Source organism: Pristiophorus japonicus, chromosome 16 (assembly GCF_044704955.1).
Source record: "Pristiophorus japonicus isolate sPriJap1 chromosome 16, sPriJap1.hap1, whole genome shotgun sequence".
In the NCBI taxonomy this organism is placed as follows: domain Eukaryota; kingdom Metazoa; phylum Chordata; class Chondrichthyes; family Pristiophoridae; genus Pristiophorus; species Pristiophorus japonicus.
In genome coordinates this window covers 41927598-41954561 of record NC_091992.1, presented here as the reverse complement: position 1 = coordinate 41954561, position 26964 = coordinate 41927598, and the positions used below count along the sequence as shown (strand labels likewise).

Below are 26964 nucleotides of genomic sequence, written 5' to 3'. Positions count from 1 at the left end.
CTATTTGCCATGTGAACTAAATGTGGCCTGTGAAGTACTGAATTTGTCCCCAAAAATGGTGTCTACCCACAGCATTTAAATTTATTTACTTTGGTCATATTTTTGATCACAAATGACACATTATGGAGGAAAGGCTAAAATCCAGTTTATTCACAGTGAGGATTTCAAGGTCTACAATTGAAGCTGAATCTTTCTGCGGCAGTTTCACTGGCACTATAAACTGCCTGATACCGGTACCTCACTCAAGTGAGTGTTTAATTATCGGTGATCTTAGACTGTGACCATCAAGCAGATCATTCAACTGTGGAATATACTATAGCCGAGCTTTATCCTTCTCTCATCGGACATCCACAAACATATGCTTTATAGATGACATCACTGAATAGAGATCGGGGATTTCTGCCCGACAATTTTTCCCTGCCATAGCCAAGGAGTGTTGAGACCACATGCAGCATTCCACCTCTGCTGCTCCATCTGAGCTCAACCAATGCAGCACAAACACAGGGTTGTGCCTGGAACCTTGGTGCTCCATTTACTTCCTAGGGCAACGGTAGAACTATCTAAAAATGCCTTAATGCTACCCAGAGAAGGACAGTATTACCAGTCCTGCTTTAACAAAAGAAGCTAAAAAAAAGACTTGCTTTTATATATCACCTTTCGCGATCTCAGGTTCCAACGTGTTCGACAGCAAATGAATTACTTTAGTGTCGTCACTGCTGCAATGAAGGAAACACAGTAGCCAATTTGCACACAGCAAGGTCTCACAAATAGCAATGTGATAATGACCAGATAATCTGTTTTTGTGATGTTGGTTCAGGGTTAAATATTGGCTAGGACACCAGGGAGAACTCCCCTGCATTTCGCTGAAATAGTGCCATATGATAATTTACCTCCTCTTGAGGGGAAGGCGGGGCTTCGATTTATCGTCTCATCCGAAAGATAGTACCTCCAACAGTGCAACATTCCCTCAGTACTGCACTGGAATGTCTGCCTAGATTTTGTACTCAAGTCTCTGGATAGGGACTTGACCCCACAACCTTCTGAATCAGAAGCAAGAGCCACAGCAGACACCTTAAAAAAAACACTGAGCAGGCTGCAGAGTAAAGGTTTAAGACTACATGTTTGACAAGATCTAGATATCAACTTGCTGACAAATCTATTTTGAAAACAAATACTTTGGACCAATCCTTCCATGTAAGGATGTACTTAGTCAGGCCACACTTGGATTAATGTGTCCAGTTTTGATTTCCTCATATGGCGGATGATAGTCTTTGGAAAGGGTGCAGAGGAGAGCCACAAGACTAATTCCTAGTATAAAAGCATCTTAGTTATCAAGATAGGTGAAAAGATTTGGGACTCTACACTTTAGAGAAGCATAGACGGTGAGGTGATCTGATTAAGGTTTATACGCCAATGAAAGGAAGAGATTGTGTTCCAGTTGACCGTTTGTTCTAATTAAGAGGTTAGGGAGGACCTTCAAGCGAGAGCTGGACCTGTTTCTGGCTGGGGCAGAGATCACCTCTGAAGGTGGGTACTGCAGGAAATTCAGGGTCATAGTGATCGCCTGGACTAGTTTCGATTGGCTAGATGGATCAGAGGGGAATATTTCCCAGAATTTATCACCAAAATTGGCCTAGGTTTTTAAACCTGGTTTCTTTCCCCCGCCTCCCCAAGAGATCACATGGTTTTGGGTGGGGTGGAGTGTGTATAAATTGAGATACACAAGGTATTGCAATTGTGTGGGACAGGTTGAATGGACCAGAGGGTCTTTACCTGTCCATATGTTTATAAAATTCGATCAAATCATTTATCATGGCCTGGAGTTCCTGAGGCAGGCAGAATATTTCAATGCAGAGCCCATATTTAAAGAAATTCCTGAAACATACAGATTTCCAAAGCATGCAGCAGGGAATATTTCCTAATCACATCTGAATACAGCAGACATAGTGCATCAGATCCATTATTCATCGCCTGCTGTGCCTGGTTATAACTTACATTTCTGTAGCTCGCAGAGACAGCATCTCAGAGCATTTTAAAAAAAGGTACTCTGAGAGAAAAAGGAGAAAGAATTAAGGGGGGAGGGGGAGCACAAGTAGGAAGATTTAAGGAGGCTTTTGAAAGCAGATATCACAGGGTTTTGGGGGGGGGGGGGGGGGGGGCGGGTTTGTCGAACTGGAGGAGATGAGAAAGATCGGGAGGGGGAGGCCATGGAGGAAAACAAGGATGAGAATTTTGAAATCGAGGCGTTGCTTAACCAGGAGCCAATGTAGGTCAGTGAGCAGGGGGATGATGGTAATGGGACTTGGTGCGAGTTAGGACAGGGGCTGCCGAGTTTATGTAGGGTAGAATGTGGGAGGCCAGCGTTGGCATAATCAAGGTCTAGAGGTAACAAAGGCATGGATGAGGGTTTCAGCAGCGGATGAGCTGAAGCAAAGGTGACGGGCGATGTTAGATGTGGAAATAGGTGGTCTTAGTTATGGCGCAGGTATGTGGTCAGAAGCTCACTTCAGGGTCAAATATGACACCAAAGTTGCAAACAGTCTGGTTCAGCATTAGACAGATGTTAGGTAGGGGGATGGAGGCAGTCGCTAGGGAACAGAGTTTGTGGTGGGGACTGAAAACAATGGCTTCAGTCTTCCCAATATTAATTGGAGAAAATTTCTGCTCATCGAGAACTGGATGTCGGACAAGTAGTCTGACAATTTAAAAGCCTGGGAGGGAGAGAGACACGTTTTGGTGAGGTAGAGCTGGGTGTCGACAGCGTACATGTGGAAACCGACTGCGTTTTCGGATGATGTTGCCAAGGAGCAACATGTAGATCAGAAATAGGATGGCGCCAAGGATAGATCATTCGGGGATACCAGAGGTAACAATGCGGGAGTGGGAAGAGAAGCCACTACAGGTGATTTTTCTGGCTATGATTAGATAAGCAAGATTGGAACCAGGCGAGTGCTATCCCACCCAGCTGGACGATGGTGGAGAGGCATTGGAGAAGGATGGAGTAGTCAACCATGTCAAAGGCTGCAGACAATTCAAGAAGGACGAGGAGAGATAGTTTACCTTTGTCACAGCCACAAAGGATGTCATGTGTGACTTTGATGCGAGCCATTTCGATACTGTGGCAGAAACGGAAAATGATTGGAGGAATTCAAACATGAAGTTGCGGAAAAGATGGGTATGGATTTGGGAGTCGACAGTTCAAGGACCTTAGAGGAAAGGGAGGTTGGATATGGCGCAGTAGATTGCAAGGATGGAGGGGTCAATGGTTGTTATTTTGAGGAGAGGATTGACGACGGTAGATGAGAGGGAGAAGGACAGTACCCGAGGAGAACCGCTAACAATATCAGCTAACATGGGAGCCAGAGAAGGAAGTTGGGTGCTCAGCAGTTTGGTGGGAATAGGATCGAGGAAGTAGGACAAGGGTTTTGGACAAGATGAGATCATCGGAGAGAAACTGCAGAAAGATGAAAGTTCAGGACTAGGGCAGGGGAGAACCTTAGAGGATGTTTGGCCCAGTGGGCTAGGGGAAGGAAGGAAAGTGGCAGAGGCAGTTCAACAGATGGTCTCAATCTTAAAGATAAAGAAGTTCATGAGCTCCTCACATTTATTGTCAGAGGCGAGGGTGGAGGAAACAGTGGAGAGGGATTTAAGAAGACGATTAACAGTGGAGAATAGAAGCTGGGGTTTATCTGATTCTGGAATAGTGAGCAATTTTGGCAGACGAGAGCAGGACCCGACAGTGCTTTATGTGGTCCAGCCAGATCTGGCGGTGAATGGCTGAACCAGTTGTCCGTCAGATCCATTCAAGTCTACGTCCCTTGGACTTCAGGGAGCGAAGAGGAGGGCAGTACCAGGGGGAACGGCCAGAGAGAGAGAGAGAGAGAGAGAGAGAGAGAGAGAGAGAGAGAGAGAGAGAGAGTGAGTGTGTGAGTGTGTGAGTGTGTGAGTGTGTGTGTGTGTGTGTGTGTGTGAGTGAGTGAGTGAGTGAGTGAGTGAGTGAGTGAGTGAGTGAGTGAGTGAGTGAGTGAGTGAGTGAGTGAGTGAGTGAGTGAGTGAGTGAGTGTAATTGTTTTAATAGGGATTAGGTCATCAAAAGTGGTGGTGAGGGTAGGGTAGCTGCAGAAATATTGTGGTGAATGGAGGGCCAAAGGCTGGATATTTGGAATTCTGTAAGTGCAGTTGTAAGAGAGTTGGGAGATAGTAGAGACAGAGTTTTTCAGGGGCGGTGGGGCAAACACATGGTGAGATGGAGGTCTCGTCTCATCAATGTGGTTGCTTTTTTTTTGGAAGAGTTAACAAACCTGGTTGAAATTGTGCGTTTTGATTTTCAAACAGCCTTCAATAAAGTTCTGTATAGAAGGCCGTTAAGTAAGGTGGCATTGGCAGTCAAATTTTAAGATGAATTGTGAAATAGTTGCATTCATGTAAGCAGAGAGTATTAATTATGGCAGCTATGGGGTGAAGTATCGGCCGCCCGCTAGAACGGCGCACATCGGAGAGGGCCGCCTAATTTATAGAACAAAAATTGAGCCGAATATTTACCTCACGACTCTCCAATAGCTGTAGGCCCAATTCCACCTCAGCGCAGCACAGCAGGAGCTGCTGGGGGCAGAGTTACAGCCCTGCGCCGAAAACAGTGCCGGCAGCTGCAGGCGTGCGCAGTGGAGGCTGCGTGCGTGCACAGTAGCTGCCGGCATCCTGTCTCTGGGGTGACGACCCTATCCCAGGCCGAAGGGACGTCGCCCCTATCTCCGGCCGAGTGGCCTGCGCATCTTACCTCGCCGGCGGGGCCCGCCCGCCCGGCCTCTCGCTGGGGCGGGTCCCGCCCGAAGAGTCGGCGGCGGCGTCAGCAGCCTGGCATCATCTCTTCCCCCCCCCCCCCCGCCCCCCCAATCATCATCTCTCTCTTTCCCCCCCCACCCCACCCATCATCATCTCCCTCTCGCTCTCTCTCCCCCCCCCCCCCAGCCCCCTTTCCCCTTCCCCCACCCCATCTTCTCTTCCCCTCTTCTCCCTGGTGCTGCTGGTGAGTAGAAATCATTTTTTTTAATTTAGTGATTTTTAATTTTTAATATTTTAAAAATTTATTTGGATTGATTTATTGGTTTATTTATCATTTATTATTGATGATGGCTCTTTATTTGTAAAAGTGAAGTGTTTGTGTTTGTTAACCCCCCCCCCCCCCCGCCCCCCATTCCCTACACCCGATTTGTAACCTACACCTAATTTTCTAAGTGTAGGCAAGGTTTTTCTGAGCGTACAAAAATCTACACTTACTCCATTCTAAGTTAGTTAGGAGTAAGTTTTCGTTGCCTAAACTTGCAAAACAGGCGTAAGTGACCGGACACGCCCCCTTTTGAAAAAAAAATCTGTTCTAAAATGAAACTGTTCTAACTCACTCGAACTGGAGCAAACTAAAGGCCGAGAATTGCAATTTCTAAGATACTCCATTCTAAACTAGTTGCTCCAAAAAAATAGGAGCAACTCAGGCCGAAACTTGACCCCTATACGTGGGGTCAGGTCACAAGTGAACCGTATTACAACTGCTGCTCTTCGTGATCTGGATCAATAACTTGGATGAAGGTACATTTCTTAAATATGCTAATGACAGGTGTGTGCAAAGTTATGACAGTGGATAAAATAAATAGTCTGCAGGCTGTTTTCGGTACACTGGGAGAATGAGTCCAGTGTGGCAGGTGTTCTTCAATGAACATAAAGCAGGAGTAGGCCATTCAGCCCCTCGAGCTTGCTCCACGATTCAATGAGATCATGGCTGATATTCTACCTCATCTCCACTTTGCTGCACTGTTCCCGTATCCCTCGATTCCTTTAATATTCAAAAATCTATCGATCTCCGTCTTGAATATACTCAAAGACCGAGCCTTCACAGCCCTCTGGGTAGAGAATTCCAAAGATTCACCACCCTCTGAGTGAAGAAGTTCCTCCTCATCTCAGTCCTCAATGACCAATCCCTTATTCTGAGACTGCGACCCTTGGTTCTAGACTCCCCAGCCAGAGGAAACATCCTCCCTGCATCTACCCTGTCTAGCCCTGTAAGAATTTAGTATGTTCTAATGAGATCACCTCTCATTCTTCTAAACTAGAGAATATAGGCCTAGTCTACTCAATCTCTCCTCATAGGACATCCAAGGAATCAGTCTGTTGAACCTTTGTCCCTCTATGGCAGATATATCCTTCCTTAGGTAAGGAGACCAAAACTGTACAGAATACTTCAGGTGTGGTCTCACCAAGACACTATATAATTGCAGTAAGATATCTTTACTCTTATACTCAAATCCTCTTGTAATAAAGGCCAACATATCATTTGCTTTCTTAATTGCTTGCTGTACCAGTGCATTAACTTTCAGTGATTCATGTACAAGGACACCCAGCTCCCTCTGAATACCAACCTCTCACCATTTAAAAGAATGTCCTGCTTTTCTATTTTTCCCACCAAAGTGGATAACTTCACATTATATTCCATTTGCCATGTTCTTGCTCATTCACTTAGCCTATCTATATCCCCTTGAAGCCTCTTTGCATTCTCCTCACAACTTACAAAGCTAGGTGGGAATGTATCATCAGCAAACTTGGATATATTACATTTGGTCCCCTCATCCAAATCATTGATATAGTGAATCGCTGGGGCCCAAGCACCGATCCTTGCGGCACCCCACGAGTTACAGCCTGCCAACCCGAAAATTACCCGTTTATTCCTACTCTCTGTTTTTTGTCTGTTAACCAATCCTCAATCCATGCAAGTATATTACCCCCAATCCCATGCCAAATTTTGTTTGATAACCTCGTGTGGCACCTTATCGAATGTCTTCTGAAAATCCAAACACACCACAACCATTGGTTCCCCCTTATCTATTCTACTACTACTCAAAAGACTCTTGACAGATTTGTCAAACATGATTTCCCTTTCATAAATCCGTGTTGACTCTGCCCAATCCTATTATTATTATTATTTTTTTTTTATATAAAGTGCTCGGTTACCATCTTCTTAATAATAGATTCTAGCATTGACCCTATGACTGACATCATGCTAACTGGTCTGTAGTTACCCGTTTTCCCTCTCCTTCCTTTCTTAATTAGCGGGGTTACATTACCTTCCAATCTGCAGGAACCGTTCTAGAATCTATGGAAATTTGGAAGATGACAACCAATGCATCTACTATCTATCATCACCTCTTTCAAAACCCTAGGATGTAGGCCATTAGGTCGAAGGGATTTATTAGCTTTCAGTCCCATTAAATTTCTCCAGTACTATTTTTTTTTAAACTAATACTAATTTCTTTCAGTTCTTTATTCTCGCTAAACCCTTGGTTCACCACTATTTCTGGGTGTTTTTTGTTTTCTTCTGTGAAGATAAGACACAATGGGGCCGAAATTGCCCACCACTGGAAACGGGGCACACACACCTGGCTTCTAGTGTTTTCACCACTGCAGTAGCCTCGAGTGAAATTTTGCTTTTTCGCTTTTTTTTCCCCCAGTGGATTGGATGTCGCTCATAATGGGGGCAGATATGCGGCGGTGAGCACACGAGAGGGGCGGAAGTTGGGAGGGATGAGGACTGAGATGAGGAGAAACTTCTTCACTCAGAGGGTGGTGAATCTTTGGAAATCTCTACCCCAGAGGGCTGTGGAGGCTCAGTCTTTGAGTTATATGAGTAGCGCTGAAATCATCACAGCACCACGCAGTCACGGCTCTCCCCTTCACTTAAAGGGGAGAGCCTGCACAATTTTAAATTTTCAGTTCACTGGGCCACCAGGGAGAGTTTCGGTTGTGCCAGGCTGCCTGGCCAGACTCAGGGGCATAATTTCGGCCCACCATGGCAATTGGTCGGAAAAAAAACATAGCGGCAGTGCATCCTCGCCTTTAATGGGAGCCACACCGCTATTTTAGAAGGCAACAGCCTTAGTGCACCGCCCGGCGGGAGGAAGATTTTCTCGTTGGAACTTTGCCACCGGGGGAGGGGGGGGGGGGGGGGAGGGGGAAAGAGGAGAACATCGGCGGTGCGCAGCAAGCGGGGGGGGGGGGGGGGGGAAAAGAGTGGGAGAGAGCAGGTCACCGCCAGGATACGACAGAAGAAGTTTGATACTGGCGGCCATTACACACAAAATTGGTGGCCAGTGCCCTCCACAGTGTGGTCGCCGATTTGCGGTGGTAACAGGCCTTAAGGAAAGGGGAAAGGGGAAATTTCAGCCCCAAAGTATTTGTTTAATTTCTCTGCCATTTCCTTATACCCCATTATAATTTCTCTCCTCTCAGCTTGTAAGGGACCCACATTTACCCTTGTTAATCTTTTGCTTTTTACATACCTATAGAAGCGTTTACCACTTGTTTTTATGTCTATCGCCAGTTTACTCTATTTTCCCTTTCTTCATCAATTTCTTATAAATGCAGTGCGTCACATCTGGGTCATGTTATTCCATTCAGGATACCGCTAAGGCTGCAGAGCAGGAGGGGGATCTGGGGATTGTAGTTCATGAAACACTGAAGTTCCCTGAACAGTGTCACAAGGCGATAGAGAGGCATCTATAGCAAAGACAGTTAAATATAAAATTGAAATACAACACTTATCCTATACAAGATACATAGACCTGGAAATCCCAGCCTCCCCAGCTCCGTATGGAGTGTCTACGGACCCGGGTAAGACATCAGAAAAGCCAGTTTTCAGCGCACAACACATGTGCTGAAAAACGGCTTTTCCAATCTGTCAAGTTTCTGGCTTAACAAATCTCACGCATATCGGGAGCGAGGACATTTGCAAGGGCAAGATTGCGGGATTTACACATATCTTGCCCAACAAATGTCCTCAAACCTCTTGCGCCTGATAAAAGCAAGCGCATAGCCTACTTTTACTAGCGCAAGAGTTTTAAAACACAGAAAAACATTATAAAATAAAATTTTAAAAACAAGTTATTTGTTTAAAAACCCTCCCCACTAGTGTAAGTTTATTTTAAACCATAATTAAAATAACTTTTAAAAATCGATATATATTTTAAATACATAAATAACTAATTTAAATTAAGAAAAATATGTTGTGCATTTTTTCTCTCATTATTGGTTGTGTTTTGGGGGGGAGGGGGGGGGGGGGTACTCATTCATAATATTCCCATTATGAATGAGAATATACTACATCTGATTGGCTGCCCAGAGCCATGTGATTCCAGCTCCAGGCCGGCGCACGTCCTGATGTGCACACGCTGCGACGCGCAGTCAGGAGAGGCCCCAGGACCGGGATCTCGCGTGGCCGCAGCAGCTTCAGGTAGGTGGGCAGCTTTTTTCTAAAATCCATTCGAGCGCCGCGAGAAGGAGAAATCGAGATTTCTGGGCCATAGTATTCCAGATGTGGCTGTACCTAGTTTTGGTCCCCGCACATGGAGGGGAACATTGAAGCTCTGGAGAAGGTCCAGAGAATGGCCAACCAAATTTTAACTAGTCTTGGGGCTCTTGGTGATCAGCACAAAATCAGGAAACTATTGTTTTTTTTCACCGAAGAAACGTAGATATGATTGAGGTTTATATATTTCATTGGATAGGTCAATGCAGTCTCCTGTTTGTTGGATAACCTTTGGGGATTGGAGAAGAACATTCAAGTTTTTTCTTAAATTGGCCTGAGATTTTTTTCACCTCACATGAGATTATATCTGGGAGGGGGAGGATTGATGCCTCATGTCTGGATGGGACAGACTGGATGGACTAGTTGGTCTTTATGTCCTTTTTTGTCGGTTATATTTCACATGTTGAATATTGTACAGGCAGTTGGAGAGGGTACTGGCAGTGTTCAAACCAATGGTTTCGCTGGCACATATGTGGAAGTTGCTGCTGCGTATGGATGAGGGTGCCAAGAGGTAGCATGTAAACGATGAAAAAGAGTGAATTGCAGATGGAACCCTGGATGTGATGGTGGACGAGGGCTGGTTGGAGATGGGGAAAAAAAAAAAACTGGAGTCAGGATCTTGGTTGGGAGGAGAAGGGGTGATATCAAAAGAGGAAGAAATAGCCTTGATGTTGGACATGGATTTGATGGGCTGAATGGCTTCCTTCTGTGCCGTAATGACTATGACTCGAAGTCCAGAAGTTCCTAACATTTAGTGTCGGAGGTGTGGAAGGAGGACGTGAAAGCATGAAATCATAGAACAGAGTAGCGATAGGAGTGAAGATGTTTGGCGAGTTCTCCAGGCTGATTTTTATGGATTTTACAGAGGAAGCAACAGTAGTCAAGTAGTGAAGTAGTCAAGCTAAATCTGGTCAGTCAAGGTAGTCTCTCTCATGCACATCCAAGCTTGCAGCCCATAGATTTGAAGCCACAGATGGTCCTCTTTATACTGAGTAAACAGTGGTGATTGGCTGCCAACTGGTGGAGAGGAGTGCTTTGAAGATGGATGAGAGATAAATTGTGAATGAGATGGTGGAGTTGGGGCTTGGTGGATTAGAGCAGGGTTCGGCTGGTATTTTAGAGCATACAGTGAGGAAGTTGGGGGGCATGTTTTTTAAAAACAGAGGAAGTAAGTGAGAATAAGGGGGTATGGGATAGGCAAGAGATGTGTTAGAGGAATTGACAGAAGACTTTGGAGTTCAAGGATATGTGTAGTGACAATGTCAGGAGGGTGGTCAGGTTTGTGGGTGGACGAGTCAAAATGGATCGAATTACATTTGGAGATTTTTAACTATTTTCCGAGGAAGGAATTTGGGGATTAATTTATAAGATGTTGCTGCGATGGAGTTAAATTAAGTTCACGAGGCTGCCAGAAACATACAAGTTACCGCTTTAGACAAAAAAAAAATGTATATCAGCCACTTCAAAATTGTCTAATCTTGCATATCAGATTAGCTTAATTAATAGGATCATCCATCACTTCTTAGATATAGTTGTGATGTGATATAGCTGTGATGCAAGAATGGCTTCGATTCACTGAACACAGCAGGGTCTCAGCTAACCACGCATTGTAGATGCCATGGCACTCACACCAAATGGGGACAGTCCCTCAATCGAGGTGGTAATTTTCATTGGCAGCTCAGCACGCCAATCATTGACAAAGTGTGTGAGGGTTGAGGCAGAGGTTTCAGCTTCCCCCTTACCCACCTTCCGCCCTTCGCCATCACGCTCTCTTTGGGTTTCTGTCTGGCAGAAATGAGACAGAAAAGTCTTGCTTTCTAAGTTAGTGCTAGTCAGCCAGAAATATTGGCTTGTAAAGTGAAGTCGGCACAGGTCAAGGGCAAAGTTTCCATACTTTGTTATTTTGATGTTAAGAGAACCGACAGGAATTGGCTAAAACTCAGTGAAAACTGTATTTGTTCATTCATATATTTCTTGTAAAACAATTTTCTTGGAGCGACTGCTGACACCGAACCCAAAAGAATATCTACTGCTGATCCGAGCTTTGTAACAGAAAGGTTGAGGACGATTGGGAGGGCAAGTAAGTGAGGGGAGGATCTTTATTTTAGATAGTAGAGGTTATGGTCACCGAGAACAAGTTGTTGTTCTGAACAGAGATATTGAGAGGATAGTTAGAAGATTTTAATGAATTAATAACCTGGAATTCCATCCAAGAAGGCAATAGGCCAAGGGAATCTTAGAGAGGTGGGAGGGTGGTAAGTGAATAAAATGGAAAAGCAAAGGATAAAGTGAGATGGGACTTGGAGATGAGTCAGGATGCCACAGTGGCAATTGGATCAAAAGGTGCGGTGGAATGTAAAGCCAGGCAGGAGAAGGAGTCTTCGTTACTAAGCCAAGTTTATGTCAAGCCCAGACTGTTGTGGCACTCCTTCAGTACAAGGTCATGCATTTGTATAGAGATTTTGCAGGATGATGTGGGGAGGGAAAGAGACTGGGAGTTCAGAGTAGCCGCTAATGGGAGACTTACTGGGGGTCCAGATTGGAAACAAGGAGAGAGAGGAGCGGGAGGAGGTTAGAGAAAGATATTCCTCTGCAACCTCTACCACCTAGAAGGACAAAGGCAGCAGGCGCATGGGAACATCACCACCTCCACATTCCCCTCCAAGTTACACACCGTCCTGACTTGGAAATATATTGTCGTTCCTTAATTGGCGCTGGGTCAAAATCCTGGAATCCCTCTCCAACAGCACTGTGGGAGTTCCTTTGTCACACAGACTGCAGCAGTTTAAGAAGTTGGCTCACCACCATCACCTTCTCAAGGGCAATTAGGGCTGGGCAATAAATGCTGGCCTTGTCGGCGACACCCACATCGCATGAACGAATTTTAAAAAAAACATGAGCAAGATAGTGGAGGAAAAACCAACAAAGAAATCAGTTTGGGCGGCTTGCCAGTAACATGTGATATGAGCTAAACGATGCCCCTTTGAGGTCTTTTCAGGAAGGAAGAGATCTTGGAACAGTGGAGGGAAAGGCGTTCAATGGGAAGTAGAGGGGGATGGGATTGGGGAATTGGTTAAGTAGAGAACGATTTGCTTAGCAGGGATGGAGAATGAAAGACACAGACACATGGATGGAAGATGTGAAGGATAGTGAAGCAGGAAAGGGAAAGTTAGGCAGAGGAGCTTGATTCCTAGAAGTACCCATGTGTGCATAAGCAGACTAGAACAAAAGTTTAGAGGAGGTTAGGGCTGTTGTAGTTGGTGTAATCTTCTGGGTAATTAAGTCCCACAATCCTGCAGTACAAGTGTACCTGCTCCATCATCTCACAACCTTGAGTGACCCAGTCACCATCCTGGCTTCTTGTGCTTAGCCCCGTCATGTGCTAATTGGAGTGCAGCAGCCATATCATGAGCCAGTCCAAGTAACCATTCTCATCTTGTTGTTTAGCCCCAAAAATGAACTCACTTGTAATTGCTGTTGACTTCACTAACTCTCCAGACATTTTGCAGATCAAAACGCATTCTTTCCACCTCCATCTCAAACCGGTGGCAGACATGATCTCCTGAAGGAACATAAGGAGTTGACAGTTATGTTGAACTATAATATAACACAGCAAATAAATATTTAAAGACTTGGTTTATTTTGACACTTCCTTTGGCTTCGTAGTTGTTGTTCATAGTTTCCTTCATTAGCCAGGACAGTAGTACAAGCGAGACCACACAACCCACTTCATTTGGCACATATGAACTACTCAATGTGATAGCAAAGACACTAAAATGATTCTTAGATGGCATACAAAGAACTGCCAAAAATCAAACAACAGGCTCTCCCCAGTACATGTCACAGCCCTCCCCGACTCATCAGTCACTGGTTACCATTACTTTGTCACTCACCTGGACGACAGAGGTGCACATGCTGATCTTCCTCATCTGCACAGATTCCCAGGCACCAGGCATGATATGCAAAGGCAAACAAATCCTCCAGTCTGGTCGGGTGTGCAATCACTTTGTTTAATCTCTTCAGCCATTCCTGACATTGCTTAAATGTAGAAAAATGGCACCTGCAGATTAGCACATAGAAGAGTTTAGAGAACAGAGCACACCAAACAGCAACATATTTATGTATTTTACAGAGCAAATGGCCAGATCTATGTGAACACTCCTACTCAACCTTTGTGGAAAACGTTGATTAAGTAATTTGTAAATACATTAGACATCATTCAGTTGTAAATCAAAATAATACAAAGTACAAACACCAATATAGCAGTGTCTGCTTTTAAGAATCATTGCTTGTAGTGATCCCATCGATATAGTGCTGAAATTCAACTTGCAAAATCCATTTATAGCAACAATTATTTTCCATCAGTTGTATTAATGAGCAAGAGTTGTTAGTGCTGAACAATACAGGTTGGTTTTACCCAATAGTACAGGCGGGTTATACTACACAGTACATTGAGTTGTACGGAGTTGTACAAAACAGTACATGTGGGTCAAACAGAAAAGAAAGACTAGCATTTATATAGCACCTTTCACGACTGAAGTACTGTTGAAGTGTGGTCACTGTCGTAATGTGAGAAAAGCGGCACAGCAAGCTCCCACAAACAGCGTGATAATGACCAGATAATCTGTTTTAGTGATGTTGATTGGAGAACCCCCCCCACCCCCCCGCTGCTCTTCCAAAAACTGTTATGGGATCTTTTACATCCACCTGAGAGAACAGACAGGGCCTCGGTTTAACGTCTCATCCGAAAGATAGCACCTCCGTCAGTGGTAGAGAGAGGGGAAACCGAGCAACACGAAAGTATGACGGAGATTTCCGAGCTTCAAGAATCGATTTGCTCGGACCCCAAGCACTGCAAGTGTGCAGTGGATACTCAGCCCTAATTGACCGTACACAATTGGTCTGAGATTTAGTAATTGTAGTGAACAAGTGGTTCCTTCTTCCACGAACAGTCAACATTCATCAAAGGGGTCCTGAACACAATATATGCTTGTAGATAAACATTTGGTCACCACAATTGGTATGCTAGGAGAAAAATAAATGTCCAAAAAATCCATCCCTTTTTGAAGCATCTAACCGTCCCTCCATGGTTGTTAACAATGCCACTTGTCTGTCACTTTCATATGGGGCTACTTTTACAAGTTACATAGAAACATAGAAAATAGGTGCAGGAATAGGCCATTCGGCCCTTCGAGCCTGCACCGCCATTCAATGAGTTCATTGCTGAACATGCAATTTCAGTACCCCATTCCTGCTTTCTCACCATACCCCTTGATCACCCTAGTAGTAAGGACGACATCTAACTCCTTTTTGAATATATTTAGTGAATTGGCCTCAACAACTTTCTGTGGTAGAGAATTCCACAGGTTCACCACTCTCTGGGTGAAGAAGTTTCTCCTCATCTCAGTCCTAAATGGCTTACCCCTTATGCTTAGACTGTGACCCCTGGTTCTGGACTTCCCCAACATTGGGAACATTCTTCCTGCATCTAACCTGTCTAAACACATCAGAATTTTAAACGTTTCTATGAGATCCCCCCTCATTCTTCTGAACTCCAGTGAATACAAACCCAGTTGATCCAGTCTTTCTTGATATGTCAGTCCGGCCATCCCGGGAATCAGTCTGGTGAACTTTGGCTGCACTCCCTCAATAGCAAGAATGTCCTTCCTCAAGTTAGGAGACCAAAACTGTACACAATACTCCAGGTGTGGCCTCACCAAGGCCCTGTACAACTGTAGTAACACCTCCCCTGTACTCAAATCCCCTTGCTATGAAGGACAACATGCCATTTGCTTTCTTAACCGCTTGCTGTACCTGCATGCCAACTTTCAATGACTGATGTACCATGACACCCAGGTCTCGTTGCTCCTCCGCTTTTTCTAATCTGTCACCATTCAGATAATAGTCTGTCTCTCTGTTTTTACCACCAAAGTGGATAACCTCACATTTATCCACATTATACTTCATCTGCCATGCATTTGCCCACTCACCTAACCTATCCAAGTCACTCTGCAGCCTCATAGCATCCTCCTCGCAGCTCACACTGCCACCCAACTTGGTGTCATCCGCAAATTTGGAGATACTACATTTAATCCCCTCGTCTAAATCATTAATGTACAATGTAAACAGCTGGGGCCCCAGCACAGAACCTTGCGGTACCCCACTAGTCACTGCCTGCCATTCTGAAAAGTACCCATTTACTCCTACTCTTTGCTTCCTGTCTGACAACCAGTTCTCAATCCACGTCAGCACACTACCCCCAATCCCATGTGCTTTAACTTTGCACATTAATCTCTTGTGTGGGACCTTGTCGAAAGCCTTCTGAAAATCCAAATACACCACATCAACTGGTTCTTCCTTGTCCACTTTACTGGAAACATTCTCAAAAAATTCCAGAAGATTTGTCAAGCATGATTTCCCTTTCACAAATCCATGCTGACTTGGACCTATCATGTCACCTCTTTCCAAGTGCGCTGCTATGACATCCTTAATGATTGATTCCATCATTTACACTACTGAGGTCAGGCTGACCGGTCTATAATTCCCTGTTTTCTCTCCCTCCTTTTTTAAAAAGTGGGGTTACATTGGCGCCCCTTCACTCCATAGGAACTGATCCAGCGTCTATGGAATGTTGGAAAATGACTGTCAATGTATCCGCTATTTCCAAGGGCACCTCCTTAAGTACTCTGGGATGTAAAACCATCAGGCCTTGGGGTTTTATCGGTCTTCAATCCCATTAATTTCCCCAACACAATTTCCCGACTAATAAGGATTTCCCTCAGTTCCTCCTTCTTGCTAGACCCTCTGACCCCTTTTATATCCGGAAGGTTGTTTGTGTCCTCCTTAGTGAATACCGATCCAAAGTACTTGTGCAATTGGTTTGCCATTTCTTTGTTCCCAGTTATGACTTCCCCTGATTCTGACTGCAGGGGACCTACGTTTGTCTTTACTAACCTTTTTCTCTTTACATATCTATAGAAGCTTTTGCAGTCCGTCTTAATGTTCCCTGCAAGCTTCGTCTTGTACTCTATTTTCCCTGCACTAATCAAACCCCTTGTCCTCCTCTGCTGAGTTCTAAATTTCTCCCAGTTCAAAGGTTCGCTGCTATTTCTGGCCAATTTGTATGCCACTTCCTTGGCTTTAATACTATCCCTGATTTCCCTTGATAGCCACGGTTGAGCCACCTTCCCTTTTTTATTTTTACGCCAGACAGGGATGTACAATTGTTGTAGTTCATCCATGCGGTCTCTAAATGTCTGCCATTGCCCATCCACTGTCAATCCCTTAAGTATCATTCGCCAATATATCCTAGCCAATTCACGCCTCATACCTTCAAAGTTACCCTTAAGTTCTGGACCATGGTCTCTGAATTAACTGTTTCATTCTCCATCCTAATGTAGAATTCCACCATATTATGGTCACTCTTCCCCAAGGGGCCTCGCACAACGAGATTGTTAATTAATCTTCTCTCATTACACAACACCCAGTCTAAGATGGCCTCCCCCCTAGTTGGTTCCTGGGGGCAGGTTAGATGTTAGTTGGTTCTTTTTCCAAAGAATAGTGGACCAGGCTGCCAGTTCATGCGGTGAACACTTATTCGCTGTATACATTCGAGAGACAACTGGATCCATTTCTGGCTGGGGTGACGATCACATCGTATGTAGGTATCCTGTAATGTCAGAATAAATGTGGCCTCTTGGACTGGTTTTGATCACCTAAAGGAGGCAGAGAAATTTTCGATATTGTTCCTTAATTGGCCTGAGTTTTAAAATCTGTTTTTTCACCTCTTCCACAAAATTGCATGCCTCCGGTAGGGTAGGGAGTGTCTGTATCATGATGCATAAGGCATCATGATTGTATGGAACAAGCTAGATAGACCAGCTGTCTCACCTGCCTGACATATTTGGTTGTTCATTTGAATGTCAGGTGAGACATTTGCACTCTAATCTCTTAGCCAGAGAAATAGGGTGATGTGTAATTTAACTTGCGACATCGGTCACAAACTTGTCATATTTACCAGAAGGATTACGGTATCCAGACATTCACGCAGAGGTCATATATAATCACAGCTAACTCTTCAATAACAAGCCATTTTACTTGAAGGAAATGCTTTAGAAACACATTCCATCACCACCCAAGAATCTATTTATCTGCTTCAGGCAAGACTTGGTTATCATTTACAGGAAATCAAATCGTTAATCAATGAAACAAGCCTCCAGGTCCCCCCTATCCAGGAGACCCACTGCTGCTTGCTCCACAGTTTATCATCTGCTTAGTGTTAACCACATACAAATTCTTGACCAAAGCTGGAGATTGTGTCGTGGCCAGTCAAATGTGGGTAGATTGTTCATGCACAACCTTCACCCATATGCTGGGTAAGACACAGTGTACATATGGAACGTCCCAAGTGATGAAAATATCCTAGTCCATGTGTTGCATTGCTTCTCAGAAGGAAATGTTACATAGGAAACGTTGAACATATTTTGTTAGCAAAGGCAGATGACCAGAAAGGCAATATGCAGCTACAGGAACTATTTTGATGTGGCCATCCAATAAAGCTCATATGATCGGAACTCCACTGCTAAAGCTGAACAAATTTTCCCAAAGGCCATTTGCTGCAAGGTTAGCAGATATACCCACTGTTCTTTTTTTCTTCTGCTGTTGCGTGTGGTTGCATCTTCAGCCGACAGGCTATTTGGCATTATATAATAGCTTGCATTTATATGATGCCTTCAACGTAGAATAACGCTCCAAAGCACAGATGCATAATCAAAAAAACACCGATCCAAGGAAGGATATGTCAGGAGGGGAGACCAAAACCTAGATCAAAGAGGTGGATTCAAGGAAGGCCTTAAAGGAGGAGGGGGAGGTGGACGCACAGAGGGGTTAAGGAGGCAATTCCAGTGCGGCCTAGGCACCTTAAGGTACAACCACCAATGCTGAGAAGGGAGGAGGGAGGGACAGAGGGGTCGGAGTTGGAGGGTTACGTAGAGAGGAACAAGGAGCAAATGTGTTTCAACAAGACAAGGAGGATAGACAAGTGGGACTTGGTGTGGGATAGGTTACAAGCAGTTGGAAGCTTCCGCAGGGTGAAGCAATGGGAGGCTGGCCTCCCATTTGAATAATTAAATCTGAGGTGAGAGAGACATGGATAAGGATTTCCAATGGCAGATGGGCTGTGTTAGGGGTGGAGACAACATTGGTGAGAATGGTGATTAAAAAGTGCAAAGAACATCTTAAAACTATGTACAGCAGCTGACAGGAGATAGGTATGAATGTGATGGAGGATATGTGGTCAGAAGCTCAGCTCTGGAACAAATAGGATGCTGAGGCTATGAACATTCTGCACCTTTAAATTCAAAGTCACAAATGAGCTAATAATTCAATTTTTTTTTTTAAAAAGCACTAAATTCCAACTTTACTATGTTGTTTTATGTTTCTTAATTCAAATTATTGGATCACTTAGTAGTTTGTAGCACAAAACCTGACTGGATTATCAGTGGACTGCACTCCTCAATCAAAATGCGTGTTGCGTATTCCACCTAAGATGTTCCACTGACGCCGGAGAGAACTCCTGGAATCAAAGTTCTTCCCTTTCTTGGATTGCAAACAAAGCCCAAATAAAATAAGACATCCCTGAATTTAAGGACCACAATCGTGAAAAGCATTCCACAAGTCTAATTATATCTCCTTCTGCCTGTCTACTTAAAATGAATGGGAAAAACATGGAAAGAGACAATAGTATAAATCAGGGACGAAGCTGTAAGGCAAGTTGAATGCCGATGATTAACTGTTTCACATCATCTGGAGACAAGCACAGGCATCACAAAACCTCAAGCATTTTCTCCATGAACCAGCTCAGACTCTGCAAGCACGGAGAGAGATTCAAAAGGGAAAAATTAGATCCACTGATGCTGGGGACTGACTGTAGCAAGTAAAACACATCCCTTCCCAGCATTTCTTGCAAATACTCAAGAAAAGAAAACCTGAATCCTAGAACACTGAGCTGAGCGAGCTCAAGAACAATAATTCGTTTTTCTTCATTTATCAGATGCGTGTCCCACCTGTTATCTGTATTATCAAGTAGGAAATCTTTAACAAAATCTGTCCCTCTAGCAAAGCATAGACATTTGCCATCACAGTGAAGCTTTCTGTTTTGAAGGAATGCTTACCACGACCAGCAACTTGCAAGCAAGTTCAAATCAATGGATGGGAATTTTTAGGGAAGGGGAGTGCACAGTGCTTACAACGGTTTAGTCTCCCCTCTCCACGTCCGCAGAAGCCTCATTAAACAATTTCTAAATACACCCAGATTACACCTCATTCCCTCTCTCCTTCCACAATCCTGTTTTTGTCTGGTACACCATGTTTACCAGTAGAATCTCAATAGCATCCCAGCCATAGGATTCAATCTGATTGAAAGATAATCAATGTTCGTTGCCACTGGTTTCAGAGCGAGAGCTCAGGATTATAAATGGTGAAGGCTTGAATTTGTGTAGCCACGGTTAGAGATTGTAACCTGGAACAGATTATGCTTCTTTAAGTTCCGAATTCTGCATGATCTGGTGAAGGTCTGACAATCTGAAGGGACATTTGCTTTATGCTCATTTTTAATGCTCTGGCACTACCGTCTGGGTTCCAGATCACTGAACATGACAACATACCTGACCACTTTGGAATCTTTGCAGACGATGTGAAGCTGGAACATGTCCCGACTCTCAACACCTTCAATAAGCCGTACAGGCACCTGTAACAACAAGACAAATGTACGTCGATCACCTGTAATCAACTCTGCCAAGAAACATCACTTTTAAGAGCAGCCCTAACCAGTAATTATACAGAAATACTATAGCAACGAATATCACTGCATTTGAATAGTGTTACTTCGAACAGTTTCTGGTGGAATAATTTGGTTTATTTGGCAGCGTAGTCATTATATAGTAAGACCACATGGAACACCTTGCAAATGATGTGGCAGTAAACTTTGAACTCCCAATGTTCTACTGAAAATGATACCACATTTCTAACAGTAAAGCAAGAACCAAATTAAGCTGCAATTCAGTTTGTTTGCCAATATCAATGGCAAGTTTCTAAATACAACAAATTTTCAAGAGCTTACCTTTTCAGGTTTTCCAAAGTCACACGTGTGAATGCAAATTTTCAAATCCTTTCTCCCAACACTGCAAATGGGCATTCAACAGATAAATGTAGCCACCTACAAACTGCTTGCTGACCAGAGCCCTTCTCTTTCCTACAGAGCTGCTAGTAGTGTGGTAATTTCCCTAGCATTTAAGTAGTACCGTGCTTCTCCAACAAGGTGAGAAGGCTAGATGTTGGGATGGATAAAGAAGGTTGCCCAAACATAAATATGATAAAACCTCCATGTCTTGCAGAACACTTCAAAGAGGCTGCAATAATAGGGGCACGCAAGGAGAATGCTAGCTCTGGAGATAAGCCAAGTATCATTGCAGGCAGATTTTATTTGTGCTCCGCTGAGTAAAGTTGCTATGATCTGAAACTTACCAATAACTCCAGTTGACACCATTGTATTCTTTACCTGAACTGTGTCCAGGGAAAAGTACATTAAGCTCTAGCCACCTAAACACTATTAATTTCTTGCAATTAAAATCAGAAAATGTATAGCAAGTCTGACAAAGGGCCTCAAACAAAAACGCAAACCTGTCTTTCAGATGTTGACAGAACTGCAGTGTACTTCCAGCATTTCCTGTTTTTATTTCAGATTTCCAGCATTTGCAGTTTTTCCTGTCATCTCTGTAGAAATTGATTTCTTTCTCTTACAACATAGATAATAATGACACTTCTGAAGGCATCAAAATAATGTCAACTCTTGTGATAAGACACCCAAGCATGAAACTGACATAGTATGAATTATTAAACATTATATCTTTAAAAACACCATTTAAGCCAAGCACCGACATTGAAAGTGGGTTACTGTGCAACACACGGATTCATGCAGGTTAGGTTGATACTTAATGCTGTGGTGCTCTAAATTCTGCTGAATTTTGTCCATAATGATAAAACACGACTGCTGCTCTGGCTTCCTAATGGCCAACTTTACCCAACGTTCTGCTCAACAGCTCCAGGCACACACTGGGATCAGACCGCTCCTAATGACTATCCATCTCATGAGTTGCATCTAATGAGTATCAGCAAACTGCCTAGTTAGTGCCAACCTGCGAGTATGTGAATGCAAGAGTGTGAGGGAGTGAAGATGTGAGGGGGGCAATGTTGGAAGCACCGAGCTCACATTTGTATATTTACTAGCCCAGCAACTGTATGACACATCTGTCTGTTCATCCAATATGGGGATATGGATAAGTTTCTTTAAGTTGTGTTGGACACACTTTACTCCTATTTACGTACTTTGTGACGCAGCATTGTAGTGAAACCGTAAAAGACCACCTCTTTGACTAAGACTATATGCACACAAGCTGTGCTGGATACACTGTTGTATGCCTAACCAGCAGTGAAGTACACACACACACGGTACTTACTGAGATGTCACCGTCCACACCCTGCAGAAAGGTCTAAAACAGGACAAAAGGAAAGAGAAGGGGAAAATGAAATCAAAATAACAGATGTGAGAAAGGCAGGAACCGTATACACTGAAAACACTTGCTGCGTTCTAATGTCAAGGCACAGCTGGCAACAGACAACCTAATCAGAACTAGAGCAAGCGAAGGATACCAACCAACATCCATTACTTGGTGCCAAGTCTACTGTACAGCACCCTCAACCCACAACCTAGAGCCCAGAGGCTGCATGCCAATGTATGCTTATTGCAACAGAATAAGAAAATCAAGAGTAATGCTACTCCCTTTTTATTTCAGTAAAGAATCACATTTTCCTCTTTATCCCTGCAAAGTATATATAAAATATAGATATAGCTGTTGTTACTTTGACTTCATTCATACTGAGAAATAAAGAAAGAACTTGCATTTATATAGTGCCTTTCACAACACTGGGTTGTGCCTCAAATGTGTCAAAGCACTTTACAGCCGATGAAGTATTTTGCAGTCACTGTTGTAATGCAGGAAACATGGTAGCCAATTTGCACATAGCATTCTCCCAAAATCAGGAATGAAATAAATGACCAGATCTTTTTTCGGTGTCGTTTGAGGGATAAATATTGACCAGGACACCGGAAGAACTCACCTGTTGTTCTTTGAATAGTGCGGTGGCATCTTATGCATCCAGACAGTTGAACATCTCATCCGAAAGACATCACCTCAACTAGCACAGTATTGAGGGAGCACCTCACTGTCTCTAGTTTCGCTTCTATCCTCCGCTCATGCCTTCTCCAAGCTCTAGTCCACGAGACCCACCTCCTGCTCTCGACCCTATTCCCAGTAAACTGCTGACTACCCAACTTCCCTTCCTGGCCCCCATGCCAGCTGACATGGTTAACTGTTACCTCTCCTCTGGTACTGTCCCCCTCTCTCTCTCTCTCAAATCTGCAGTAATCATCCCACTCCTTAAAAAACCCATCTTGACTCCTCAGTCCTTGCAAAGTACCAACCGATCTCCAACCTCCTGTTCCTCTCCAAAGTCCTTGAACATGTTGCTACCCAAATCTGTGCCCATCTTTTCCACAACTCCATGTTTGAACCTTTCCAATCAGGTTTCCACCCCCGCTACAGCACTCTTACGTTATCAAATGATACCCTGTGACTGTGGTGCACTAAATTTATTCATTCTTCCCGACCTGTCTGCAGTTTTTGACACTGACCACACCATCCTCCTCCCAATGCCTCTCCTCCATTGCCCAGCTGATTGCCACTGCCCTTGCCTGGTCCCATTCTTATTTAGTATATTGTATTCGCTGCTCACTATGCGGTCTCAACATTGGGGAGACCAAACGCAGATTGGGTGACTGCTTTGCAGAATATCTCCGTTCAGTCCATAAGCGTGACCCTGTGCTTCCGGTCGCCTGTCACTTTAATTCTCCGCTCCACTCCCACTCCGATCTCTCCATCCTCAGCCTATTACATTGTTCCAATGAAGCACATTGCAAGCTCTAGGAACAGCACCTCATCTTTTGTTTAGGCTCTTTACAGCCTTCTGAACTCAACATCGAGTTCAACAATTTCAGACTATAACCTCTGCCCCTATATTTTTTCCTTTTTTCCTCTTTCCCGCGACAGCTGTTGATTCTGCCATCTCCATTTACCCCCTATTGAGACTCATCCTTTGTTTCTTAACTTGTTCTATTACCATCTCCTTTTGCCTTGAACCATTGTTCCTTGCCTCTCAATCTCTTCTGCCTTCCAAACTATCACAGACCTTTCCTTTTGTTCTTTCCTCCCCTCCCCCTTTTCCCACCCTACACTTGCTTAAAAACCTGTTAAATCGGTTACTTTTTCCAGTTCTGACAAAGGGTTTTTAATGGGTTGCAGTTTTGGTTTCCATATTTACGAAAAGATATACTTGCTTTGGAGGCAATGCAGAAAAGGTTCACTAGGTTGATTCCGGAGATGAGGGGGTTGACTTATGAGGAAAGGTCGAGTAGGCTGGGCCTCTATTCATTGGAATTCAGAAGAATGAGGGGTGATTTTATCGAAACGTCTAAGATTGAGGGGGCTTGACAAGGTGGATGCAGAGAGGATGTTTCCACTGATTTGGGGGAGGGGGGGGGGGGGGGGGGGGGGAAGAGACTAGAACTAGAGGGCATGATCTTAGAATAAGGGGCATGAGGAGAAATTTCTTCTGAGGGTTGTAAATCTGTGGAATTCGCTGCCTGAGAGAGCTGTGGAAGCTGGGACATTGAATAAATTTAAGACAGAAATAGACAGTTTCTTAAACGATAAGGGGTTATGGGGAGCGGGCAGTGAAGTGGAGCTGAGTCCATGATCAGATCAGGCAGGATCTTATTGAATGGCGGAGCAGGCTCGAGGGGTCGTATGGCAGCCTCCTGCTCCTACTTATTGTGTTCCCATGTCACCGACCTGAAACGTTAACTCTGTTTCTCTCTCCACAGATACTGCTTGACCTGCTGAGTATTTTCAGCATTTTCTTCCATTCTATTCTATTCTTATCTATCCAGTCATAGCCAAAGAATCTCCTGAAATGCCTCATCTTCACTCCCCACCCTGCCCCCTCCCATCCCCCCGCCCCAAAGGATCTATCCTTGGCTCCCTCCTATTTCTCATCTACATGCTGCCCTTCACCAACATCTTCTGAAAACATGTCAAATTCCACATGTACATTGACTGCACACAACTCTCCCTTACCACCACCACTCGATCCCTCCACCGCATCTGAATGGTTATGCTGCTTATCCGACCGACATCCAGTACTGAATGACCAAAAATGTCCTCCAATTAAATAATGGGAAGGCCGAAGTCATTGTCTTAAGCACCCGCCAAACACCATTTCCTAGCCACATATTCCATCCTTCTCCCTGACCACTTCCTCGAGACTGAAACAGACTGTTCGCAACCTCTGCTTCCTATTTGATCCTGAGCTGAGCTTCCAACACCATATTTTCTCCATCACTTAGACCACTAACTTCCATCTCCGTAATATTGCCCATCTCCATCCTTGTCTCAGCCCATCTATTGCTGAAACCCTCATCCATGCTGTTTTACCTCCAGGAGTCGACTATTCCAATACTCTCTGGCTGTCCTCCCATCTTTCGCCCTCCAAAATTGTACTGTCCATATTCTAACTCGCACCAAGTCCTATTCACCCATCACCCCTGTGCTCGCTGATGTATATTAGTTCCTGATCCAGCAATGCCTCAATTTAAAATCCTTGTTTTCAAATCCCTCCATGGCCTCGCCCCTCCCCCAGCCCTCCGTGAACTCTGCATTTTGGCCTTGTGCAGCCCAAATTTCCTTTGCCCCACCACTAACACAGCTATGTCTTCAGCTGGCTTGGTCTTAAACTCTGGAATTCCCTGCTTAAACCTCTCCTCCTTTAAGATGTTCTTAATACTTAACTCTTTGACCAAGCTTTGGGTCACCTGTCCCAATATCTCTATGTGGCCCGGTGTCAAATGTTCACCTATAATGCTCCTGTGAAGGACCGTGGGACATTTTACTATGTTAAAGGCACCATATAAATGCAAGTTGTTGTTCTTGTCAACCTAGATTATATGCTCAAGTCTCAAGTGGGGCTTGAATGCACAACCTTCTGATTCAGAGGCGAGAGTGATCCCACTGAGCCAAGGCTGACACCCAAGTAGCTCGAGTCATCTTGTCAGCATGAATAACTGGACTCCCTACACCAGAGGCACACTCAGTGGGTGCAGTTACACTGCCGCTATATGAAACCAAACCAATACCAATCTGGAGCGAGATGCTACTCTATGCCAGTAACAAATTGGTTATCTGTATCAATTAAAGAATAAATCAGCAACTGCAGACATCAGTTTACAGTGATGAGGTATCAATATCTTAACAATTAAAAACAATTCCTGTAAGTTAAAATGGTGGCTGTGTTTCATCAAAGACTTCCTGGTCTTCTATTGAATATTCTGTTCCTCTACCTGCCAATTCAAAAACTGGCAAATAGAACAGTTACAAAAGCAAATGTTTTAGTACCAACTAAAATAGTTATATAAAAATATGTTGCCTGCCCATTTTCAGTTATGTGATTGCTGTGTGGCAACAATTGATCACTTGGTTACTATGACCAAGTCTATGATGTGCGAGCATGTTATTCTGCAACCAGCTTCGCCACTCCATCCCAGACCACCAACTGCTGAAAAATCAAGGCCATCTAGTGTACCTCGGGCCCATTTAAGGCTAAACAAATGACATTGTGTTGACTAGTTCAAAAAAGTCAATGTATTCAGTATAGGCATCAGTATAAGCAGCCTCACTTTAAAACACTGATTACCATTGATACAGCTGATTCTAGTGAATAGATAACCAAAACTTGGTTTAGTTTTCTAAATACCTTTTAGTTTGTCAACTTGGTCCCCATCATATAAACCTATATAAATGTTTGCGCATAGCTTTGTAATGAGGAGAAAGTGGAATTATAGGTGTGTGTTTAATTGGAAAATTAACCGATGTAAACAAATAAATGTGGTGTAACGTTTAATCAAAAGGAAATTTTTGGTGCGTTACAAATGAACTACCCCAGGAAGGGAGCAGTGTGCCAGACCCTCGGAAGGTAGAGTGGGATCGGCACCATGGGAGCAGCAGTGATGTCAGGGTATGGGAGCGACAAATTCTGTGCTTAGCAAAAGATCAGAGTGGACTCTGCTTCTTTGCCTTTTTGGGTGAGTGGGAGAAAACAGAAACAGACAGGAAGGGAAAGGGTGAGCAGCATATGGAAAGAGACAAGTATGCAAGTCATATAGAAGGGCCTGGAGTAAAGGAAGACCAAAGCAAAGGACAGGGGGCAGAACACAAACTAGAGGGAGAGACACGCAGACCGATAGATACAGGAAAATACATTATTTTCATCCATGACAATGCCACAGGAGATCACCTCATTAGATGGATTACTGAACTATAACCTGATCTAAATGAAATGATAAATTTAATACAATTTACATGTAGGAATTAGTCCACTTAAATGATCTGGCTTGCCTTCTTCAAAGAAGGAATTCCCCTTCCCTTCCTACCCTTCGGCCCTCCTTT

General features: G+C 44.0%; 1 protein-coding gene across 8 annotated transcripts in view; it reads right to left on the bottom strand.

Annotated features, from left to right (window-relative positions):
- mtmr4 (myotubularin related protein 4) overlaps positions 1–26964 on the bottom strand; it is a 198502-nt gene that overhangs the window by 55286 nt on the left and 116252 nt on the right. For 7 of the 8 annotated variants that reach the window (XM_070857244.1, XM_070857250.1, XM_070857245.1 and 4 more), the window contains 4 exons: positions 21865–21897; positions 20014–20096; positions 13243–13409; positions 12815–12911 (listed from right to left, as the gene is read on the bottom strand). In XM_070857244.1, the coding sequence (XP_070713345.1) occupies positions 12815–12911; positions 13243–13409; positions 20014–20096; positions 21865–21897 (380 nt within the window). The remainder of the gene's footprint in view (positions 1–12814; positions 12912–13242; positions 13410–20013; positions 20097–21864; positions 21898–26964) is intronic. The other variant, XM_070857248.1, reaches the window with a different exon arrangement.